Genomic DNA, 21002 nt, shown 5'->3' with positions numbered 1-21002 from the left:
GTTAAAGTCTCCCGATAACAATATACATTTGAATTCAACAAAACTTCAGCCTTGAGTGTTTTCGTGTGGTCTAGCACAGTAATTGATACAAATATTATTGTAGTCCTACAACAAAAAAAGGAACAAAAATGTAGTGCCATGTTTGAAGTAGAACAAAATGTGGTGGAAAAAAAGATTTTGAAGCATTTAAGTTCAAAATTACACGCTTCCTTTTTGCCAAATTCCCACTGTTATGCGTATGTAAAATCTAGACGTTATGCTAGAGCTCTACAGATTACATGTAAAGCATTGTTGTAAACCGTGAATAAAAAGGACAAAGCAAGAAAAAGGCACACAGATGTACTCCAATAAAAAACTGCCTCATGTGATGTCACCGTGGTGTACGTGTACGTTTTTTGTTGTTGTTTTTGTCTGATTAATAAACAATTCACAATCCCCAAAAAATGTGAAAGAAAATATGACAATGACATGTTGATCCATTGGCATCAATCTAAGTAAAAAAAAAAGTGCGTTGGATGAATTTTGACAAACAAAACGTCTGACAAGTAGCTTTTAAGCCTTCAACTGTTCACACACAACAAAGTAAAAAAAATAAATAAAAAATGTATTTCCAAATTTGAACCAGCGTTGCTCCATTGGTTACTGATTGCTGTTACTGATTTTCGGGCGCTCACGGCTGAAAACGGAGGCTCTCACACGACGGCCGAGTGTCTCCCGTCATCTGGTTCTGATATGTTTCTACATTTCTCAACCGAAAACCTCCGTTTGGTTCCCGACATGCCGAGGTTAACCTCTGCTCGTGTCGAGATTCTCTCCGCCTCGAAAATCCGGGAGACTCCCAAAGACATGTGTGAGTGGTGCGCTGGGATGCGAGTAAACGAGGGATGAGGGCGGGTGAGCGGGGGCAACGGGGGGGTGGGGGGTTGGTGGAGAGAGGACAAGGAGCAAATATTCCCACAAGTTGACAAAAGTTGACACAGGCACAGATGTATTTGACAAATTCCTGCTTTTGTGAATGTCTAAATGTAAGCCAGATGGCGGCGAACAGCGAGGCTTGGCTAGGTGCCTCGTTGTGTGTGCAGTCTATAGGCGAGGAGCACTCTGGCTGATAAGAGCGGAGGCGAAGGCTTACTGCAGAAAGGCCCCCCAAATCCCTCTGTCACTCATCGTGATACAGTAATTTAATTCTTTCCAGCACCAGATCCTGCCCACGCATGGAGAGCCATTAATGCAGGGTGGCTTGGCTTTGTCCTGCTTCCACTTCCTACTGTATTATAAAGCCACACTCCTCGCTCGGATGAACGTGAGAAAAACCATCGAAGAGCCCCAGATGGAGCCACAGGAGTAAATAAGTTCAGCTCTATCGGGTGCAAGCGTTGTATCTCAGACGTCTATGAAAACTATTCTAATAATAATAAAGTAAGGTGGGTTTCGTTTTCTCATGGAGGGCATCTTTGTTGGCGTGTGCTGTGCTGCAGCACAGCACACTGAATGCAACACCTCAGTGCCGGATGATGATAGCACCAGAGTGCTGTTCTCACCCTGCTGTGAGAGGGGTGCAGGGGGGGGCCTCACCTGAGTCTGAGTCATCTGGGCTGACTGAGCTGAGTAAGTCTTTCTCCCTCTCGTAGTCGATCTTGCAGAGCAGCTGACCCTCCTTCAGGACAAACTCGTCACCCTTCCGGAGCTGGCGGTCGCACACGCAGCAGCAGAAGCAGTTCAGGTGGTAGACGCACTCCAGGGCCCGCATCACGAACTCCGTGGGGGCGATCTTCTCCATGCAGCCGCTGCACTTGGTGGCAAACAACCTGAGGGTGGAGGAGAAAAACGTACTGTTTAATATGTCATGTCTTAAAAAAAATAAATAAATAAAATGCACACTGCTCCTTGTTTTTGTATGTGTTGCCGGCACCAAGACTGAAAAACCCAATCCCAATTCCGGCTAACCCTCGCTGCCAACCACAGCTCCAACAAATCTTGAGTGTCAGAGTTTACAAGGTAGGTCAGAAAACAAAATAAAATAAAATGTGTTTTGCTTGGATGGTTCACTTCACATTTTATTTATTTTTATTATTATTTCCCAAAATGGAAATTCTGAGTTACTGAGTTACTCAGTTGGTCCAGAATATTGTCCACAGTTCAGCTTTTCACATGTTCAGTCAAGTTAGTAAGGAGAATTTGTTGTACTTATAAGTACAAAATTAGCAATTCATTGATTAAATAATTAAATCTCTTTAATTAAAAAATATATTTTAGAAGGTCTCTTTATCAATTTACTTCACCTAAATAAATTAGAACACTGACAACAAACCATTAATTAATTACATAATTCTCCAAATAGAAGACAAATGTTATATTTAGTGAATAGTAAATTTATAAAAAAAAAATGTAAGCATTAAAGAATTAGCAGCTTTTTTTTAAAGGTGTTGCTTTAGAAAAAAAGTACATAACTACAAAAAAATATTCACAGTTAAGTTTAGAAACCGGTATTGTGTTTAAGGAGTCGCGTGCTCTCTGGTCCGCCAGCTGGCCTGGAGGTCCTAAGAAGTCTTATGTCACATCTGCCTTGATTTTTTTTTATTTTATTTTTTGAGATTGGCAATTTTTATATCATTTACTATTTTTCTGGAAGAGAATCTGAAAAAAAGTCATTCTGTGACAACCTGGCTGGATTTGATAATTTTGCAGTTTAACTATACGAAATATAATAGCATGCAATCAATATGTAGCGTCTTGCAGCTCAGTTGCACTACTAAATGAAACTCCTGCAGACATAAAAGTTATTATGTGTAAGTTTTATTTCTTTAGGCTCTGTCTCTACGCAGAGAAAGATTTGTTACTGAAAAGAGTGATTCTTTTATTTTTATTACATCTCATTGTCCTGTCTCTCACTATTACGATAAAAAAAACCTCACCAAATATTATGATGAATCTATAGTTTATATGTATTTCTTTGAAATTAAGGATACATTTTTCATTCAAATTATTTGTTGTCTCTCTTCAATGAAGCTTTAGTTGCTCATAAAGGATTTTTTTTTATTGTTATTTTTTACACTGGCTCGTTGACCCCTTTAAGCAGTCAAAGGGATGTGACTCCTTTGGCAACAACTCATCTGTTAAGATTTCTAGGGTGGGCCCAACGCTGCATCGGTCCAAAGTGAGCTCAGTCATGAAAACAAAATCCCTTTGAAAACCTAAAAAAAAAAAAAAACATGAGGCTGGTTCAGGTTCTGCTGCAGCGATCTTCAAACAACAAAACCCCAATCGACTCTTTGCTAGAAGTTTATTTTTTCAAAAGATATCAGAATAAGCCAACTTTCCCTTTTTCTGCTATGATCATGAATCTGCAGAAGAAATGCTAAAACAAAATCTGACTCTTTTATTTATTTTCAGTAAAAGCATCAAAGCTAAGGACTCACAGTTTTCAGTCTAAAAACATGAAACCTGCATGCACTGTGACGTACATTTCTTTTGTTGTTGTTTTGATGTATTCTTTCATTGTCTGTGGGATCCACTGCTATAAATTATATACAGCCATCTGCAGAATGCCTTGCAAGTGTTATGGTCAGTCAAAATCACAATCAACAGGTCCGGCCTGAGATATAGTATATATATATATATATATATATATATATATATATATATATATATATATATATATATATATATATATATATATAGTATATATATATATAAAAAGAAAGCAAACTGGACGTTTGTACTGCCTTGGAAAAGCCTGATTGGTCCACCTCTACTTCTTTCATTTCCACAGTTCTCTATATGCATCAGATAGCATATCTGAGGCTGTGATTCATTGCTGGCTACCGTTCATATCTCATCTCTGCGTCTAACACCATGCCCCCCCCTCCCCCCGCCCTGCGTTGCGACGCCCACCTCTATCACCATTCCCCTGACAACACCTCCATCTTCTTTTATACCCTTTCAGCGAAGATGTTTGCATTGTTTTATCGGTGACTGAGAGGCATTTAATTCGCACTCTGTTGTGTCGGAAGAAGCCACATTAAACGGAGCAAGAAGGCAGAGGAGTGCGGTTGATCTTGTCCAGCTGTAAAAGCTGGATTTATTAGTGGCTTCTGTGTTTGCCCTGGTCTGGGAGACAGCTGGCGACCGCCTATCTGTTTGTGGTGAACATCTATTTCATTGTGCAGGAGGCGGCGAGGGGAGCAGTTGACATCATTGGCAGTTTCGCGACAGGGTTGAACGATAGAGATGAATATAATGTGTAAATATGAGAGCGAGGGGAAACCAAAGGACAGTTGTTGTCATGCTAATGCAGCTATAGGTACTGATTGAGTGCTGATAATGTGTGTGTGGGAGTGTGTGTGCGTGTTAACACGTGCGGGCGTGAGCAGCTGTGTGTGTGTGTCCTGAGGACCGACACGCTTTTGTTCTTAACTTTTAATTATAGAGCAATTAATTTGTTATCTTTGCAACATCCTTAATGTCTATCCACTAAAATACAACTTCTCTCTTCCAGCAGAAGGTAAGTAGAGCATCACAGTCTTTTTTTTTTTTTTTTATCTCCCCCCCATGCAGCAGTGAAACAACAGAGATGTCAATGTTGGCACTCGCAAGGTTCAAAAATCCTTTAATTTTTCGTTTATTACAATAGGTTAAGAAGATTATTGAACTATGGAAACACCTCCAGGATAATCCTCTGCGAAAGAAATGCTGGCATGCATCTCAAACATGCGGCGCTCTTGTTGAATTGACCTGCCAACCTGGATCTGTCCTCTAAACAACCAAGTTAGGTCCATAAAGAAACAAATGATGGGAAGTTGGACGACAGAAAAAGAGAGAAACATCACATCCAGGGCCGGATTTAGGAGGACGAGGGACCAGAGTCAGTTTTGTTGTCCACCTACATAATTATCTGTTTTTCTTGTAAAATATCGTAACAGGGACAGATGAATATCACAGTTTTTAGGCCTTTTTTCACGAGAAAATAGGAACTTTCCTACTATAGCTTGTGTATTTATAAAAAGTTCACTATTAACAAATTTCTAGAGTCATCTTCATCCATACACAAATATTACTCAAACTGTTATAATAACTATGCCAAGCATAGTAACATAGTCATTGAAATGCAATAAAAGTACAACAGGATTTCATGCGATGCTTTGTCTTATGTCTGCAGTGCTTTGAGTTGAGGTTTGGGTTTGTGTGACATCACTGCTTTAAAATACAATGAAACCCCTCAGTACAAACAAACTTGAATACGATCTTTTTACACTTGGGGACACATAAAAGTCCCCCAAGAGACATATACTCTGTTGTACGTGGTTGGTTTGTGGCCCATCCAGCAGAACGCCTCCCACAAAACCCAGACTTTGTTTTGCCTGTACGTGCTCCTCATCCGGCTGGTAAATGTCTCCCTTTTTGAACTTTTCCTGCTTATCCTCTGTCTCCAAAGACACCGACTGTGGCGTAAAAACACATTGAAGAGACATGCGCAGTGTAAGAAAGAAAATGTGCAAAGCTTCAGTACACAGGATCCCCAAAACAAAGCAGCTGTGTGTACCAGCATAACGTGGATGCTTTGTCACGACTTGATGTTTTTGAAGCCCAAGCAGAAGCACCTCTCCATCAGGAGGTTCATTTTCAGCTGAAAGCTTGGAAGCAGCGATGATAAACTTCTATTTCCCCACCTTACAGTCGTCTCCATCCTGTCAGTCACACCTCTTCAAACAGATTCCCTCAGAGGGAATCTTTTCACCGATTGTTTCATTACATAATTAACAAATAATTGTTTTTAAAAAGATGCAATAGCTCTAAGGTAAAAATAAAATAAAAAAATCACCTACTGACTTTCAAGAAGGGTCAACATTTTCAGTAAAATGTAAGCAACAACATTTAGACTACAAACTCTATGCAATTCTTACATTGCTTTATGATCTTTGAGAGAAGCCCATCTTATTTCTGATTAGAAACAAATTAGAAACAGGTTATTTTTCAAAATTTAAACCCATCATGGGTATGAATAGGCTTAGGTTTAACTGTTTTCCGGTTCGGTCCATTTACCAGTGATGCTGATGCAATCAACAGTCTGCTGTAGCCACATGCTCTCTATGAGGAACTGCCACAAAGTAAACGATGTGATGCAGCTGAATTTCCTCAGATAGATGACTTTTTACCATTTGACAGCACAAACTGACTCTGTCTGCATTAAAATACCTACAACTGAAATTGAATCTGACGATATGACTGGACTGCGTTGGGTTAATTTCTCTGTGGCTTTGTTAGGTTCCTGCTAAAGTCCAACCACCAGTGGAAAAAGTCAAATATTCTGAGATGTGTCTGGTTTTCAGAGGGGATTAGTGTGCTACATGCTGGGATCAGGGAAACAGAGGTGATGAATCTGTCAAGACGAGTTCCCAGCTCCAACTCTAATGTTTAGCTAATGATCGGTGGCTTAGGCTCAGAAAAGGGGTGCGAAAAGTTGAGGAAATGACTTGTTAGCGCGGTTTAGATGCGTCAGGCGAGCTGCATTCACCTACGACCGCTCTCTCTCTCTCTCGCTCTCTCAAATCTTCTCATCTGGATGAAAACATTCTCATTCAGCTCCCTTCTCCTTTCTTCTTTTTTTTTCTCCTCGCCGGGACTAATCTTGTAAGCCATTATTTTTCTATTTCCCCTCTCTGTCACTTTGCATTATTTTTGCTGCTGTAATTCCCATTCGTCCCTTCTGGAATCTTCCTGTCCTGCTTTGTCCCCGGGTCTAATCCGGACTTTCTGCCTGTTTTCAGTCCGCCGGTCCCCATTCTCAGCGGGGTTCAGATGGAATAGCCATGCGTGACGCCCCTCCTATGGCAACCACACCTCCACAGGAAGGCAACGCCGACTTTTCGGATGGGCAGAGAAGGCCTTTGAGAGGCTGGCAGCAGAAGTAAATCCTTCTCTAAGGAACAAGGAGAATTAGCAGGGAGCAGCGGACTAGGGATTTAACCCTACCCCTATCCTTTGAAAGGCACAGTCAGTCCCACTCCTGCGGCTAGCCACAATCAAACAGAGGAGGAGCGGGGAGGCGGCAGCGGGGAGAGGGGAACACAAACTCCCTGAATGACACAAGCAGTGGATTGTGGAGGAGCCTAATCCCACTTTAATACCTTTCCAAGTTCAGCTGCTAAAGAATGCTCTTAAAAACAACACCACTGTGTGAGCAGTGAAGGTTGACCGGGAGGGGGAGCGGGGGGCACGCCTTTCAACCTCCCCAACATTACCTGATTAGAGGTTTGCGGCCGGGGCTGCTGGGCTGGCACGGCCAGCAGGAGACAGACTGGAAGATGTAAATTATGATTTTATAAATAAAAACAACACACGAGCAGAGGCAGGGGGACGACGTAGGCCACGGGAAAGACCGCCCGCCTCTCCGGAGACATCTACGACGCCGTAAGTGGCTCTGAATCAAACTTGAAGCGAGTTAGGTCGTCTTTAACCAATTTCTCGTTCCTGCCTGACTCCGGCGATGCTAGTTTCCAGCTAAAAAAAAAATCCACTTTCCAGTCATTCATCTGCTTCAGTAACAGGATGCCCGGTGTTGCAAGTCAAGCCTGCGTGAAAAGGACAACACAAAGAGGGACCACCAGCATGACAACTCCTGTTCTGGCTCTTTTTTTCTTTTTTGTTTCCCTCCTCCCACACCTGAGCGCACAGATCGAATGATGAGACCCCGCCGCCTGGATCAATGGCTGCATCTCAAGCAGAGACCTGTCAATATTTACCTAGGCCTCCCTGGAACAGGACTCATAAATGAGGAAAAAAAAAAAGAGCCCATCTCAGCACATACCTCGGCCCCTGTGGAATCATTACGTCGGTCTTTTTTTTTTTTCCAAATCTCATACCTGTAATCCCTCGTCTGCTCTTTCTCACATCACCTCTCTGTGTGACAGATTATCACACTGTTGAGGGTGAAATGCGCAGAAAGAGAGAGAGAAAAAAAAACAACTGAAAACATTGAGGGGAAAACAAAAGCAAAAGGAGTAGTTTTATGTCTGATGAGCTGCACCGCCAAAAAGTGCAATCAGGGGACCTCGGCTCGTCGTCTTCCGCCTCTCTATCCGGGCACTTCAGAGACCCGCCGCATTCTCCCTCTGAGCAGATTAAGCGCAACTTAAGAGTGTGACAACATGTTAAACTCGCACCACGTGTTGCCAGCCATTTCTCCTCTGCAGACTTTACATTTATCACTTCTGCCGCAGTAGCGAGCATCGGGAGGACGGGGTGGGATAAAAGAAAAGCAGAAGAACAAGAAAGAGAGAGAGAGAAAGAGAGTTAAAAAAAAAAAAGGAAGCCCGAATGAGGAGGAGGAGGACGGGGTAGGAGAAAGGTGGCTGGCTGCTATCATGCCACATTTAACCAACACGTGCAACAGCCTCACCTACTCCCCTTTTGCTTTTGAACAACACTCTGAGAAATACCATAACAATTTAGGCGAAGAATAGCCAGGGCCATTATGTCACCGCATCCCTTCAAAAGAAAGCGAGGACGAGGATTATCCAGGCAGCAGCTGTAAGCTATTACTTTGAAGATGGGCTCGTGTGCTGGGGTGGGTGTGTGCGTCTTTGTTTTTTTGGTAGGAAAACCTGTGGCTGTGCCAATCATGCAGAGGTGAGGCTCGAGGCCTATGTGGCTGCTCATGGAAAAAAAATATATATATAGATATTAAAAAAACAACTCAATTCAGTTTTTAGGGTTTGATTAAAATAACTCAATGTTTGATTCTGTCAGAGTAATATTGCTGTGTGTGCGTGTGTCTATTGGGGAACTTTGATTGTTGATGAAAAGCACAACCAATACCTAAAAGAAAAAGGAAATCTATCAACACAAATACAAATATCATAATTGAATTGTAAGAGGATTTACTTGAGCCTATCCTACTTCTTCGCCCTTCCTTCATATGATCTCAGATGGATATACGTTGATTTTACATTTACCTCACAGCTGGTGGTTATGCTATATTTTGCACAATAATCTCAGAACTAGTCAGTGATTAGAAATTTTGTCAGATTATTCAAAACTTGGGGGGGAAAAATGAAATAATCACCAACAAACAAAATTTTCTTTTGAAAAGATGGAGGAGTTAGAATAATCTAATGACACTGCAGGTGTTTTCCTATTTTGCCATGTGTGTCAGCGTATTAAACAATGTCTGAAGCGCAGGTCTATACCTGAAGACATGAAGGGGAACACAACGTCCGGTCGTGTCTTTAATGTGTGTCCGTCATGTTTGATGTGCTCCCGTTCTGAATAGTGAAGGTGTATTGGGATCAAGGTTGTGGATTACACTTTGCACTGCTGCATCAAGGATGGGGTTTTACAATGACACGACTGACATTTTTTTCATCCTTTTGTCATATTTAAAGCTCCACTGACCAACTGGGATTGAAATTTTAATGCTCTTTGAGCACCATCAATTGGTCAGATAATTTTTATCCAAATGAATCAAAAAGTGGGTCCTGCCACCTGTTTCACTTTACATTTGAAGCTAGGTGAGTGGAGCTATCTGCAGTATTTGAGAAGCAGTTGCTTATCTGTATCAGCGACATATAGGGTGTGTAAGAGCTTGATATTTATGTGATAAAATTTTGTATATTTTACTGTAAATCGCTTTTGAAGGCAAAGCCGGAGCGTCATTTACTTAAGGCACCATATCTGGTCAAATCATTAAAACATAAGTTAGAAACACAATAGTGTGAGATGGGTAAATATAAGCAATTTTCTACATCACTATTTTGATCATTCAACCTATAAATACCTCTTCCTCAAGGAATAACAATAAATTTGGAACTCATTCCTAAGCATAACCAAAGGCACCTGATTAAAGGGGCAGTAAAGTGTCATATCAGGGTTAGATATAAACTCAAATTACTGTGAGTTTATATAAAACAAAACAAAGTTTGTTTTCTACAAACTTTTCTACAGTTTGTAGAAAAGTGTAGAAATCCTCAGAGAGGACAAGCAGTCAGTTTTAGTTGTCTTTAGCCATTTTAAACAACTCGCATTGAAACTGTTTATATCAACGGGATACGAATGCTGTGTTAAACCTTCACACTCAGAGGAAACACTGTACTGCTTATCATTTTCTTAGCTGAAGAATGTTGGCATTAATATGCTGGAGTTACATGATTTGAGACAGACTGTTTTATCAATTCGCTCTATCAGCTGTTACTCAATAGTCCCAAAAGTCGAGTAAACCTGTCATTATCGTGACACCATCAAAGAGCTTTTCCAGGTCTCGTCATTGTTTGGGAATTATCCCAGAGGTCAGCTGCACCACAACAGCCATGTGTTGCAAACACGAAGACAGATATTTATTATTAATAAAGTACTCTGTGTCACACATATCAACATTTCCACTGAATTATGAAGTGGACATCCAAAATCAGCTCAAAGAGGGAACACACACACACAACTAACCACTACCTGTAGATAAAACTGATGAAGCCTTGCAAAGCGTCGCTTCAGACAAATCAAAACTCATCTTTTTTTTTTCTTCCAAGAAATATCTATAGAAACTTAATTTGTCGTAAAGTGTTCCTTATCCTCTTTGCAGCTCCTCACCTCACTTTGAAGACGGCGCTTCAGCAGCCGCGTGAGGAGCCGAAGACGCGGAGGAACATTTGATGACCAGATGTTTGGCCTCCCCATTGATGAACAAACCTCTTTAACTTCACCAGAACGTCAGGAAAATTACTTTGTTATGCACCGCCCTGCTGTCCTCTCCATGCAGCCGAGGCTGGATGTTGACCACGCTGCCCTAAAATAGCAGCCCTGCATTCTGCTAATACAAGTGTGTGATTGCTTGCAGAGGCTCTGATGACAAAAGCAGGTTTAAGACAGCTGCTCGTGGATGTAGAAGAAAAGGGGAAAAAAAAAACAAACCTGCTGAAGTTCAGGCCTGTAAGGAAAGTCGACCGCGAAACAAGAAGCAGTAAGGATGACGCCATTTCTGGGAGCATCCTCATTGGCCGACCTTGTTTCATTGTATCAGCGTTTCTCTTTGGAGAACACATTCATGGAGAGTAATGAAGCCAAATAAAAAGTGCCATCCTCGTGCTCCCGAGGGCCAGCTCCAGTCAGCTCTAAAAGCTGCTTAATCACCATCCCTTGCTTACTACATTAGCATAATAATGGCCTTTAAATTGAGGCTCTTTGTTTTTTAATTAAACTCCCAGCAGGTAAAAGTAAAACACATTAACGGGAAATGTGTACACCACTAATGGCCCAAAGGTGCCTTCTTCATCAAGCAGCTCTGGCCGAAGGGTCCGGCTCGTACTCCCGCGCTGACGTGCAGCGCCGGCTGCCTGCAGGCTCACAGGGGGATGAAAGAGACGAGCAGATTGCACTTGGCATTAAAAAAAAAAAAAAAAAAAAGATAATAGCAGAAATATGTTTGATGTGTTACAGTTTGCATATGCAGGTGCCCCTTCCTCTCAGAGGAAACGCACTTAGTAATAGCTGCTGAACAGAGCAACGCTAAACCTGCAAAACACCGCCGGTTACAGAGAGGGAGAGAGAGACAGGAAGGAAATGTTTCCAGGATCAACCGCACGGCTGTTGTTGTAAAAGTAAATCGAGCACCTAGGGTTCTGTGGCGGTATCAGCTCCCATGCGCTGGAATGCGCAGCTCGTCGAACGAGCCTCCAGCCAGACGGACATCCCAGGCCGATCTGCGCGTAGCAGCACAGCTGCAAAAAGAAATCCTAACCCTGGCGTCGTCATTTCAGTGATCTCATTCCAGGCTTCACAGATTACTCAACACCTGAAATACGGCTTGGTAGAAATCTGTGTCGTTTGCGCTCCGGCTCACTACCAGAACATGATCAAAACATGCAAATTGCTCTTGTTTTTCCCATGATTTCTTTGTTGAAACAAATATTTTAAGCTCACATTGAGCTGAAGAAGGTCGTAAATTATAAATTCTTAATTAATAACTATGGCCCAGAAAATATGTCGGAATCAGTGAGTTCCTGGAGAGAGGCAAGGGTTAAATTCGTAGAGAAACAAAGGAGGACAATTAATATGGCTGCACCAGTCTGGCTTTTCTTGCAAATAATTGGTTAACTATTGTTTTTTGACATTTTTTTCCACAATAAACTGTAAGAAAAGGGGCTCGTGTTTTTTGTTGTTGTTGTTTTTATTGAAAGAGCAGTTTTCAATTCACTGGTAAATAAAGAAATCATAAAATGCTTCCTATTGAACCAAATACTTTACCGTTTACTGTTCAACCCAAAGTCATTCATATTACTAACCAATTTATTACAAACACATTGTTTTGCTAAATTGGCTTAATTTGGCCAAAATGTTTTCTTCCCAACAATAAATGGTAAAACAATCTCTATTGGCATCACAGCAATCAGACCTTACTTATGACTGTAGGCCATTTCTTTGCATGTTTTCACTGGGAGATGGATGATTTATGTTCAGTGATGAGTCTTAGAGCACCTTTTTGCCATCATGTTCATTTTTACCTTCTATCACAGAAGATTATAGAAGGATATCAGGTTATCTAATACCAATCAGATAACCTGATATCTGATAAGATATCACAGGTTACCTATCAGATTCAAGGTACAATTTTGACCAGGTCACTCCAAAATGTTAATATTGATTTCAGGCAGAAAAACATCTTAGTAAAATCAAAAGAAAACGTTACGCCTTAAACCGCCAGTGGTATGAATAACTTTAGGTCGAACAGTGTCTGATTTTTATTAAATCAAAAAGGTGAACAGTAAAACATGGTGTTGGCTTCAGTGTTCGTAAAGAAAGAAACAGTAGAAGGTCTTTCTTTTAACAAATGGAGAACAATAAGTACTTGCAGAATTGACTTGACATTCACAAGTCAAAGATGTTAAAGGGAAAATTGGCAGACTATAGTCTTTGAGTCATTGTGTCCTGCAATTTATAGATTTTGGGAATACGTTTGGTCACAACAACTCATGGTTATGAAGTGGAAACTAAAGGCATGCCACCCATCTTTCATTTTAATCTAATGTTATAAATTTACAGTTGACAAGCTAAGAGCAGCATGGCTGTCAAGCGGCCAATTGCAGACTGCCTCGGTTTACTTATGTCACTGAATAAGAAACAGAAGCAAAAAAAATAATATGAATTTAGAAGATTTGTATGTTTTTGCTTAGGTCTAATATATTCTGTATATCCAAATGAAACTAGCAAAAACTAATTTTGTAGACACTGTTATTAAAGCCCTAATAATTGACACATCATTTTATTGTAACGGCGGTAGAAATAGTTGAAATGAGAAGTAATTATGTCATGTTGCACATCTCTGTCGACAAATTCTGTGTAGATACCATGAGACCACGGTAGTTCAAGACAAATCATCATACAGTGAGAATCTGTGAGCAAATGGCCAGTCATAACCAACCCATGGTAAAAAAAAAAAAAAAGGATGTAGAGAACCGCTTCTTCTTCTCCCGTCTTCACTAATGAGTCGCTACAGGAAAACAGCGCAGAAATAATCCTCCGCAGCCACACAGGTAGAACAAAGCAAATGGAGTGAAAAGGACAGTGTACTGGGCAGCGGAGGAGGCTAAGTACACAGCTAAATACAAGAGTAAGCAGGCGAGCACACACGATGTTGTTTGGACAGCTGCTGTTCCTGAGTATGTAAAATGAGTGCGACATCACATTTAGGCTCAGTTTTTAAAGCCTCGAGCAAACAGTGTGGTAGCACACGCTGCGCTACAGCATCTGTGAAGAAATGATGACTGAGAAGATTTTTTTTTGTTTTGTTTCTGCGTGCACCATATTTGAGTTGCTCCTTCAGCTTCCTTCTTTACCTAAACACAAAGCAGTAAGACTGTAAAGTCTAAAACCTCCCGGCATAAAGCCGTACCGTACATAACCATTGTCCGTCAAAAGTGACGAGTTTGAATTTTTGGTGTCGTTCACGTGAACAAAATCGTGACGAAAAATTCACTTTGATCTGAGAGACGTAAAGCGAAACCTACCACTGCTGAGCTACTGTAACAGACGGTTGTTTTAAAAGTGAGCACAACAGCTCTCACATGCTTCAGAATTACAAAGTGATATGACCCCCCATACAAACACTATTATTATTCTTTAATAAGAGATTGACAGCAGTTTGGGACGTGCAATAATACTTTGCAGCAATAAAAACAATTCATATGTGCAGGAAGACAAGATAGAATCATGGGAGCAGCATCCAACTCAAGGACACTTGTTTTTTTCTCCCTCTGCCCTCCCCCCTCTTTTCTTTATTGTAAGAAAAAACAAATGGACTCGTCTCTCGGATTCAGCACCGGAATGGTTAAAAAACAACATTTGGATTGGAGGGCTTCATAATTACTATTGACCCAGAGGTTCTGGGCCTAAGAAATAAAACAAACAGTAATATGAGGTGTTCTAAAGCACAAGTCTGCAAATATGCAAAGACAGGGTCTGGTGGAGAGCATCACGCTTTGGCTTCTTTTCTCCGCTCCTAATCTTTGGGCCCTACACAATATTAAGACGGCTTTGGAGCCACTTGTGACCCAGCTGTGCACTAATGAAAAATTCCACAGCTCTGTGCAGAGGCCAGCGAAGCTTGACCCCTTTCCGCCCCGAACCGAGCTGTGTCCATCTTGAGGAGTTTACCAGCACTGAAAGATAGTGGATTACAGGCTAGAATGGGAGAAAGAGAGACAATCTGGGAAAGTCTCAAGCAAAAAAAAGAAGAAGAAGAGTGCATTTCCCTTTTTTTTCTTCTTCTTCTTCTCTTCCTCCAGTCTTTAGAATATTGGTGTGAAGTAAAGTGTTTGCCCAGGTTTTAATGGGCTGAGATGATCTGGAGATCCTTGTGACAGAGGATTGTTGGATGAGTGGGGGCTCTGTTTGCTTAGCAGAGATTCAGTCTAAGCCCAAAATTAGTTTGGAGGGAGAGAATGTGAGGCAACCAGGAATTAGAGGTTGTTCACAAGATCCGGATTCATGTGCCTGTGATCTCCCTGCCCTTGAGTCTCTATTGGAGATATGAGAAGACTGAATAAAACAGGAAACCCTTCTCCGATTTCATAAGCAGTTAGCATTTTAGGTCATGACAAATACTTAAAAAAGCTATTTTCTGAATATATCTAAAAAGTATAAATGTTTTGATAATATATGTCTTTTTGATTTGAATATTAAAGCATTTTCAGGGCGGTACAATTATTAGGGCGGACCAGCACTTTCCTGGGGCAAAAATACAATCTATCAATTGTTACCCGGATGAGTTTCCTATTGCTTAACTGCATGTTAAGTCAATGAGAAATGGATGTAGCTCTAAGCTGTATACAGCTCATGCACAGTAAGAAAAAATGGCCGTACACCACAGGTGGCTAGGACAGATTTTAAAGAAATATAGTTCCTTCAATATTTACCATGGATATGTTCTAAAGAAACTTTAGCGCCTAAATATTGAGACGTTCTAAATGGATAATGTCAAAATAAACAAAGAATTCCAATGGCCCTACAATGTAGACCCACCATACTGTTTACCTAAAGCTGGAGAGAAAACACTTGGTAAAAAAGACTTAATTTTCATAAATGGCATGTAATAAAAAAATAATAATAACAAATAGGAAAGGTTTTGTTCACATTGCTGTATGGATGAGTTAACCTAAACTTTAGAAGCTAAACTTTAAAGATGAAAAAAAAAAAGATTGATAGAATCTAGCTGGATAGATTAACTTGATTCTACAAACAGTCATAATATTCTGTTTCATTAATAGTATCTAAATAATTTATGCTTTAATTTGCTGCATCCTTTGAGAGTTTAGTTCTCCATCTTATCTTTTAATAAAAGGGATGAAAGGGGTAGTTAAAAAAAAAACCAAATGAAAAATAAACACTGTTATTGAGAGACGGGATGCTTTAAGACCCGGGGCCAAGGATTAACATTCGGCTTAGCATTCAAATAATATATTTGAATATCTGATCAGCAATCCTCTTCATAGAGCTAAATCCCAAGATTAGCAGGTGTTATGCTAAAAAGCTGTGGGTTTTTTTGGTCAGGAACGTAGCTACACTAGCCAAACAAATATGTCTTTGATTGTGAAGAGCTGGCATGGATGTATGGTTGTAGCCATGGTGACCGGCTGGTAGTCAGGAGCCACGGCGTGGCGGCGCGGTGCTGGAATGTGTCAAACAGACAGAGGGGCACACACACACACCGCAGAGCAAACCAAAAACCTGCTGTTTCACAAAAAGACTAAAGACTGTCAGCACTGAGACCACCTACAAATTCCAAGCAGCTATACTGTCCCTATTGTTTTTTTTGTTGTTTTTTTTTTAAATAGATGGACTTTTACAAGTGGGCTGATTTAGGTGTGCCTTGCCTAGTTCAAAGGGAGTCAGATGTAAAAGTGATACATTTATTCTAGAGGAGGAGATGTCTTCATCAGGATGAATTAAACAATGTTCTTCCTGCTTTGTCTGAGATGATTCATCCAGTTACCTTTGACCTATAAAAATCATTCTGCCGAAACACATACGCCAAACATGGGGAATGCAATCAAATTACATTCGAAGCTACATAATCAAGTGGAACAAAACTGCTTTTTCATGTAAAAGTAAGTGATGGTGGCTAAATACAAAGTATGTAGAACTACAATGTAATAATAGTTCTTTCAGTGAATTTGGTGCCTATGTAACGTTCCACATTTTGTCAGATTACATCAACAAAGTATTGCATTTCACCTGTTTGCCATAGGTGAACAGAAAATAGTGTCTGTGAAGTGAAAGAAAATTTGAAATATCTTTAAATTACCATTTACAAACAAAGAAACACCTGACATTTCTCCTCTGCCCCTTTTTACCCCGACATACCAAAATAAAACCCAGTGCCACTGATTACCTTAAGCAACAAAAGAACAGCTGTGCATAAACAATCTCAGTTATAAACACAATTGTCCTGTTAAAGTCTTAGAGGTTTGCTGTAGAACATTATTGTAAAAAACAAAACAAAAAAAAACTGCCTCATGAGGACCAAGAATCTCAACAGCAATGAAGTTGTGGAGATGTTTAAAGCAGGATTGGGTTATAAGACCATGTTTATCCATCCTCCAAAAAATGACCAAACCAACCAAGACATAGCTAGACAAGAAAAACAGAAAAACAGCCAGGGAGGGAAAAATGTTGACAGGACAACAAATAGTTGTGCACTCCACATACGTGGGACTTCTTAAAGGAGAATTGTGTGAATAAAGCCATTTAAAGTCAACCACAACATAGACAGAGAGAAAGTGCTTTGGTCAAAAGAAATCAAGATTAGCCCATTTGACCTACATGCAAAAAGCAGAAGAACAAACCCTCCCAACACTGAAACATGGCTGAGGCAGCATAATGCTTAGGTGATGTGTTTTCTTCAGCAGGGACAGAGAGTTGATGGGAAGACGGATGAGCTAGTTGCAGCCTAACGCTGAGATAAACCCAAATGTTCACCTTCCAGAAGGATAATTTTTCTACGAACAGTCAAAGGTACAATAGACGGTTTAGAAGCACAGGCCTCAAACTCCGGTCCTCAAGATGTGTCCTTGGTATGTTTGTCACGATAACAAATTTTGCTGGATGATAAAATTTCCCAGAAGTATGTTATGTTTTGAGACCATTTTCAAGTAATATAACAGTATTTGCATAATAATGCAAAAGCACCCTCTCAAAGATCAATAAAGCTTAACTTCTAAAAAACATTTAGAATTGGAACTGGAAGACACAGCCAAATTAAACAAACAAAACAAACAAACAAACAAAAAAAACTAAATAGATACTGAAGTCTCTTAAAGTAAAATTCCCCTCCAAAAACGGTTTAGTTGAGACCAATGCACAAGACTTTTGCCATCCAGTTTTTGGTATAAAGAGGTGGAGTCATGAGAACAGTCATGCAACAGGAAACTACTGAGCTCATGTTAATTTATTGTCCGACTTATTGATTTACTGCTTATTGCGACAGCCTTTGTCTTTGGTCAAACACACCTGAATTAAGTGACTGAATTTCCTCCTCAGCATGCAATCAGGTTCTGCAGACATGTTCATATGGACACTTCCACTTCTGTAAAGATAGATGCTGTGTTTTCATTGACTATTTCTGTTACATCTTTTAGACCTGATTGTTTTTCAGGTCTAAAAAACAACAAACAAGCTTCAGGTTTGTCGAAGCCGAGACATATAAAAGCTGAAAGGCACTGACGAGAGAGCCTGGAACCTCTGGCTAAGAGAAAAGAATATAGTCAATGGTTGAGAGAGGCCAAGTCAAAAGTCCAACTGAGAAATTGTGGTAAAACTTGAAAACTGATGCTTAAATACACCCCCTGAGTTTCAGCTATTGTAAAACATGGAAAATGCTTAAAAAAGATTTTAGTGTCAGGGTGTACAAAGCTTATGGAGACATACAGTACTTCAAAAGACTCACAGTAGCAGTAACATGCAGTTATACATAGAATTGACTCAAGGTGGGTAAATAAAAATGTGCTGCATATTATTTTTTTAGATCTTATTTGTTAAAAGAAATTGAGAACTTTGTTTTGGTCTGCCACATTGTTATCTTCATTGAAGTTTATTGCTAATATGCGACGTCTTGTGAAAAGATACACGACTTTTACCTGTGACAGCCCTTCAATAGAAAACAGTTACTTTTAAAAGTAAGCTGAAATAAATCTCATTAAAAACGAGCTGCATTTCTGCAGGTTGCAGGTCGAGCCACAGATGTCAAGTCGAACTCAGTCAAACAGAGTTACTTTACCAAGTGTTGTCTCTGTGTTGTTTCACCTAAACAATAAATGAATTGTCTGTACTTGCCGGGACCTGCTGCATGTATGCGAGTGTTTGTGTGCGTTATCTTGAAAGGGAAATTCTCTCCCCGTTGTAGCAGCTAAAGTTACTGTGAAACTATTTTGTTCATGTCTTCAAGTACTCAAGTACGCATTCTGCCCCCAGGAGGTCTGGCAGATGAGGTGTCTGATGCCCCCGCTGCTCTTTTTCTTCATCTTTCCTCCGTCTTTTCCCACACACCCGCACACGAAGGCGCGCGTGCGCACATGCAACCTCGGCGCTTCTCTGTCATGTGGTTGGTGGAGTGTAAAATCTCATCTCTCCAGCTGGAACAGAACAGGTTCGGCAAAATTCCCTTCGCTGCACGTGGAGCCTCCGAGGCTTGGAGCGGAATGGCCGAGCATGGCACGGCACGTCTGCTTCCCTCGGCGCACCAACTGACAGCGTATCTGCATGGCCCCCGCGGCGCTTACCTCCAGTCGGCTCAGTGGCCTTAACCGCAGCCCTTCAGTGACTGCATTATGACCTCTAACAGAGCACTGACACGGTTCATTTTCTTCACTTTGGCTCTGGACTCAATAAGCAGACACTGTATTGTGCCGAAGCGCACACAGATACATACAGATGCCTCGACTCGGATGATTCATGCATATAAAGCCTGATTAAACAGGCTGATATGAATTCTCAAGAGGCTATGACTCAAAGCAGCTGTGGTTACGCGCATTTAGCTGCGAACAAGGCCGATCTCCCCGGTGCCCCCCCCCCCGCCCCCCCTGCCAGCCACAATTGCACACATGACTCGGTTCGTGCGGATCCTTATTTGTCTTTAGACGCGATGACAGAGTCTGCTGCCACAGTGACACCCATTGTCAGGCCTCTCAGCCATGAAAGAGTTTTGCATTCACCCACCAATTTTACACTCTCTTTAGGTCCACGAGCGCCTTTGTGTGGCGGCAGGCAGGCCCATTCTCTGCGGCCGTCTGAGAAAAGCAGCTGTTTCTATAATGCTGTGGCAGCACTTTATGTTGCAGAATGATGAATGAAGGGGAAAAGGCAGAGCTGAGGTGCAGCTGAAGCGCGCACACACACGCACGCACGCCCACCCCGCCACCCCCAGACAATGGCTTAGGAGGGTCCGTTCGCTACATGGATCAGCACTCTGTGCCCGCCTCTCGCTTTGACACGCTCTGCCTCTCAGCAGGTTGGACTCCTGGCGCTTTACCCATAGCCAGAGGTTATGGCAGCATGCTGAGGATACCCAGTGGGGATGGGGACCGACACGTCCCACCAGTCCTCATGCGGGCCCAGGGGAGTGAAAGGTCGCGGCGGCCGTCCCATCGAGACCTGTCGCATCTCTGTCCTCGGGGCAGTCATCTTCCTTTCCACCGCCACCCTAATGGCAGAGCCCCAAGGCCTCATCACTCCACCCCTCCTCCGCCTTGTTGTCCAGCACAGGTGCCAGTCAGAGGGGTGTCTGCTCCATGACTAGTGTAGCTGTCCGTATAAAGGACCCCCCTCCATCCTTCTCCCCCACCAGCTCCCTTCTCGCCTTGCCTCCATGGCCCCGGGCTCAGCTCCTTTCATTTTGAAGTGGCGCAGACCAGCTACGCACCAGCCTGGGCCCTCGGCCTGCAGCCTGCTCCATTGTTTGGCCTTGGAGAAAGACTATTATTTCAACTCAATTTACTGTGAGTAAACACTGAGTGATAAGACCCCCCCATCCTATCCCTCACACACACACACACGCACACACACATCCCTCCTCCCCTGACCGTGGGGCTGTAATATACGCTGCCAACAAATCACTGCCCTCGGCCCATTGCTATCACCAGCTTTAGAATCGAGCCCACTAATTCACTTTCCAACACAGATACGAAGACAGGCCTCATGTGTTCCAGAATATGGCTCCATCACTGAGCGGCATTTAAGGGGGCTTGTGGCCATTTGGTGGCCTGTTATAAATTTTAAGCAACTGCATTCTCACGTCCTCACGCAACTATTTACATCTCACACCTGCGCTAATCAGCTGTAAATATTCCAAGATATCGACTGCGAGACAGAGCTGCGACAGTTTATTAAATGGGAATTCCAATCGTTTTTGGCATCAGCAATATCAAAGGCGAGCCATATGATGAATAGCGTATCGCCTCGGATGGATCAGTTGAACTGAATAATCATGAAGGTGGCTTTTTATCTTTCCTAGACAAAAGATT

At 41.7% G+C, this 21002-nt stretch overlaps 1 protein-coding gene across 2 annotated transcripts in view; it reads right to left on the bottom strand.

Annotated features, from left to right (window-relative positions):
- Window positions 1-21002, bottom strand: part of lmx1b (LIM homeobox transcription factor 1 beta) — a 65584-nt gene that overhangs the window by 8736 nt on the left and 35846 nt on the right. For both annotated transcript variants that reach the window (XM_023343038.1, XM_023343037.1), the window contains one exon: window positions 1576-1808. In XM_023343038.1, coding sequence (XP_023198806.1) covers window positions 1576-1808 — 233 coding nt within the window. The remainder of the gene's footprint in view (window positions 1-1575; window positions 1809-21002) is intronic.

This window comes from Xiphophorus maculatus, chromosome 12 (assembly GCF_002775205.1).
Source record: "Xiphophorus maculatus strain JP 163 A chromosome 12, X_maculatus-5.0-male, whole genome shotgun sequence".
Lineage (NCBI taxonomy): Eukaryota > Metazoa > Chordata > Actinopteri > Cyprinodontiformes > Poeciliidae > Xiphophorus > Xiphophorus maculatus.
This window is presented reverse-complemented; position numbering and strand designations above follow the sequence as displayed.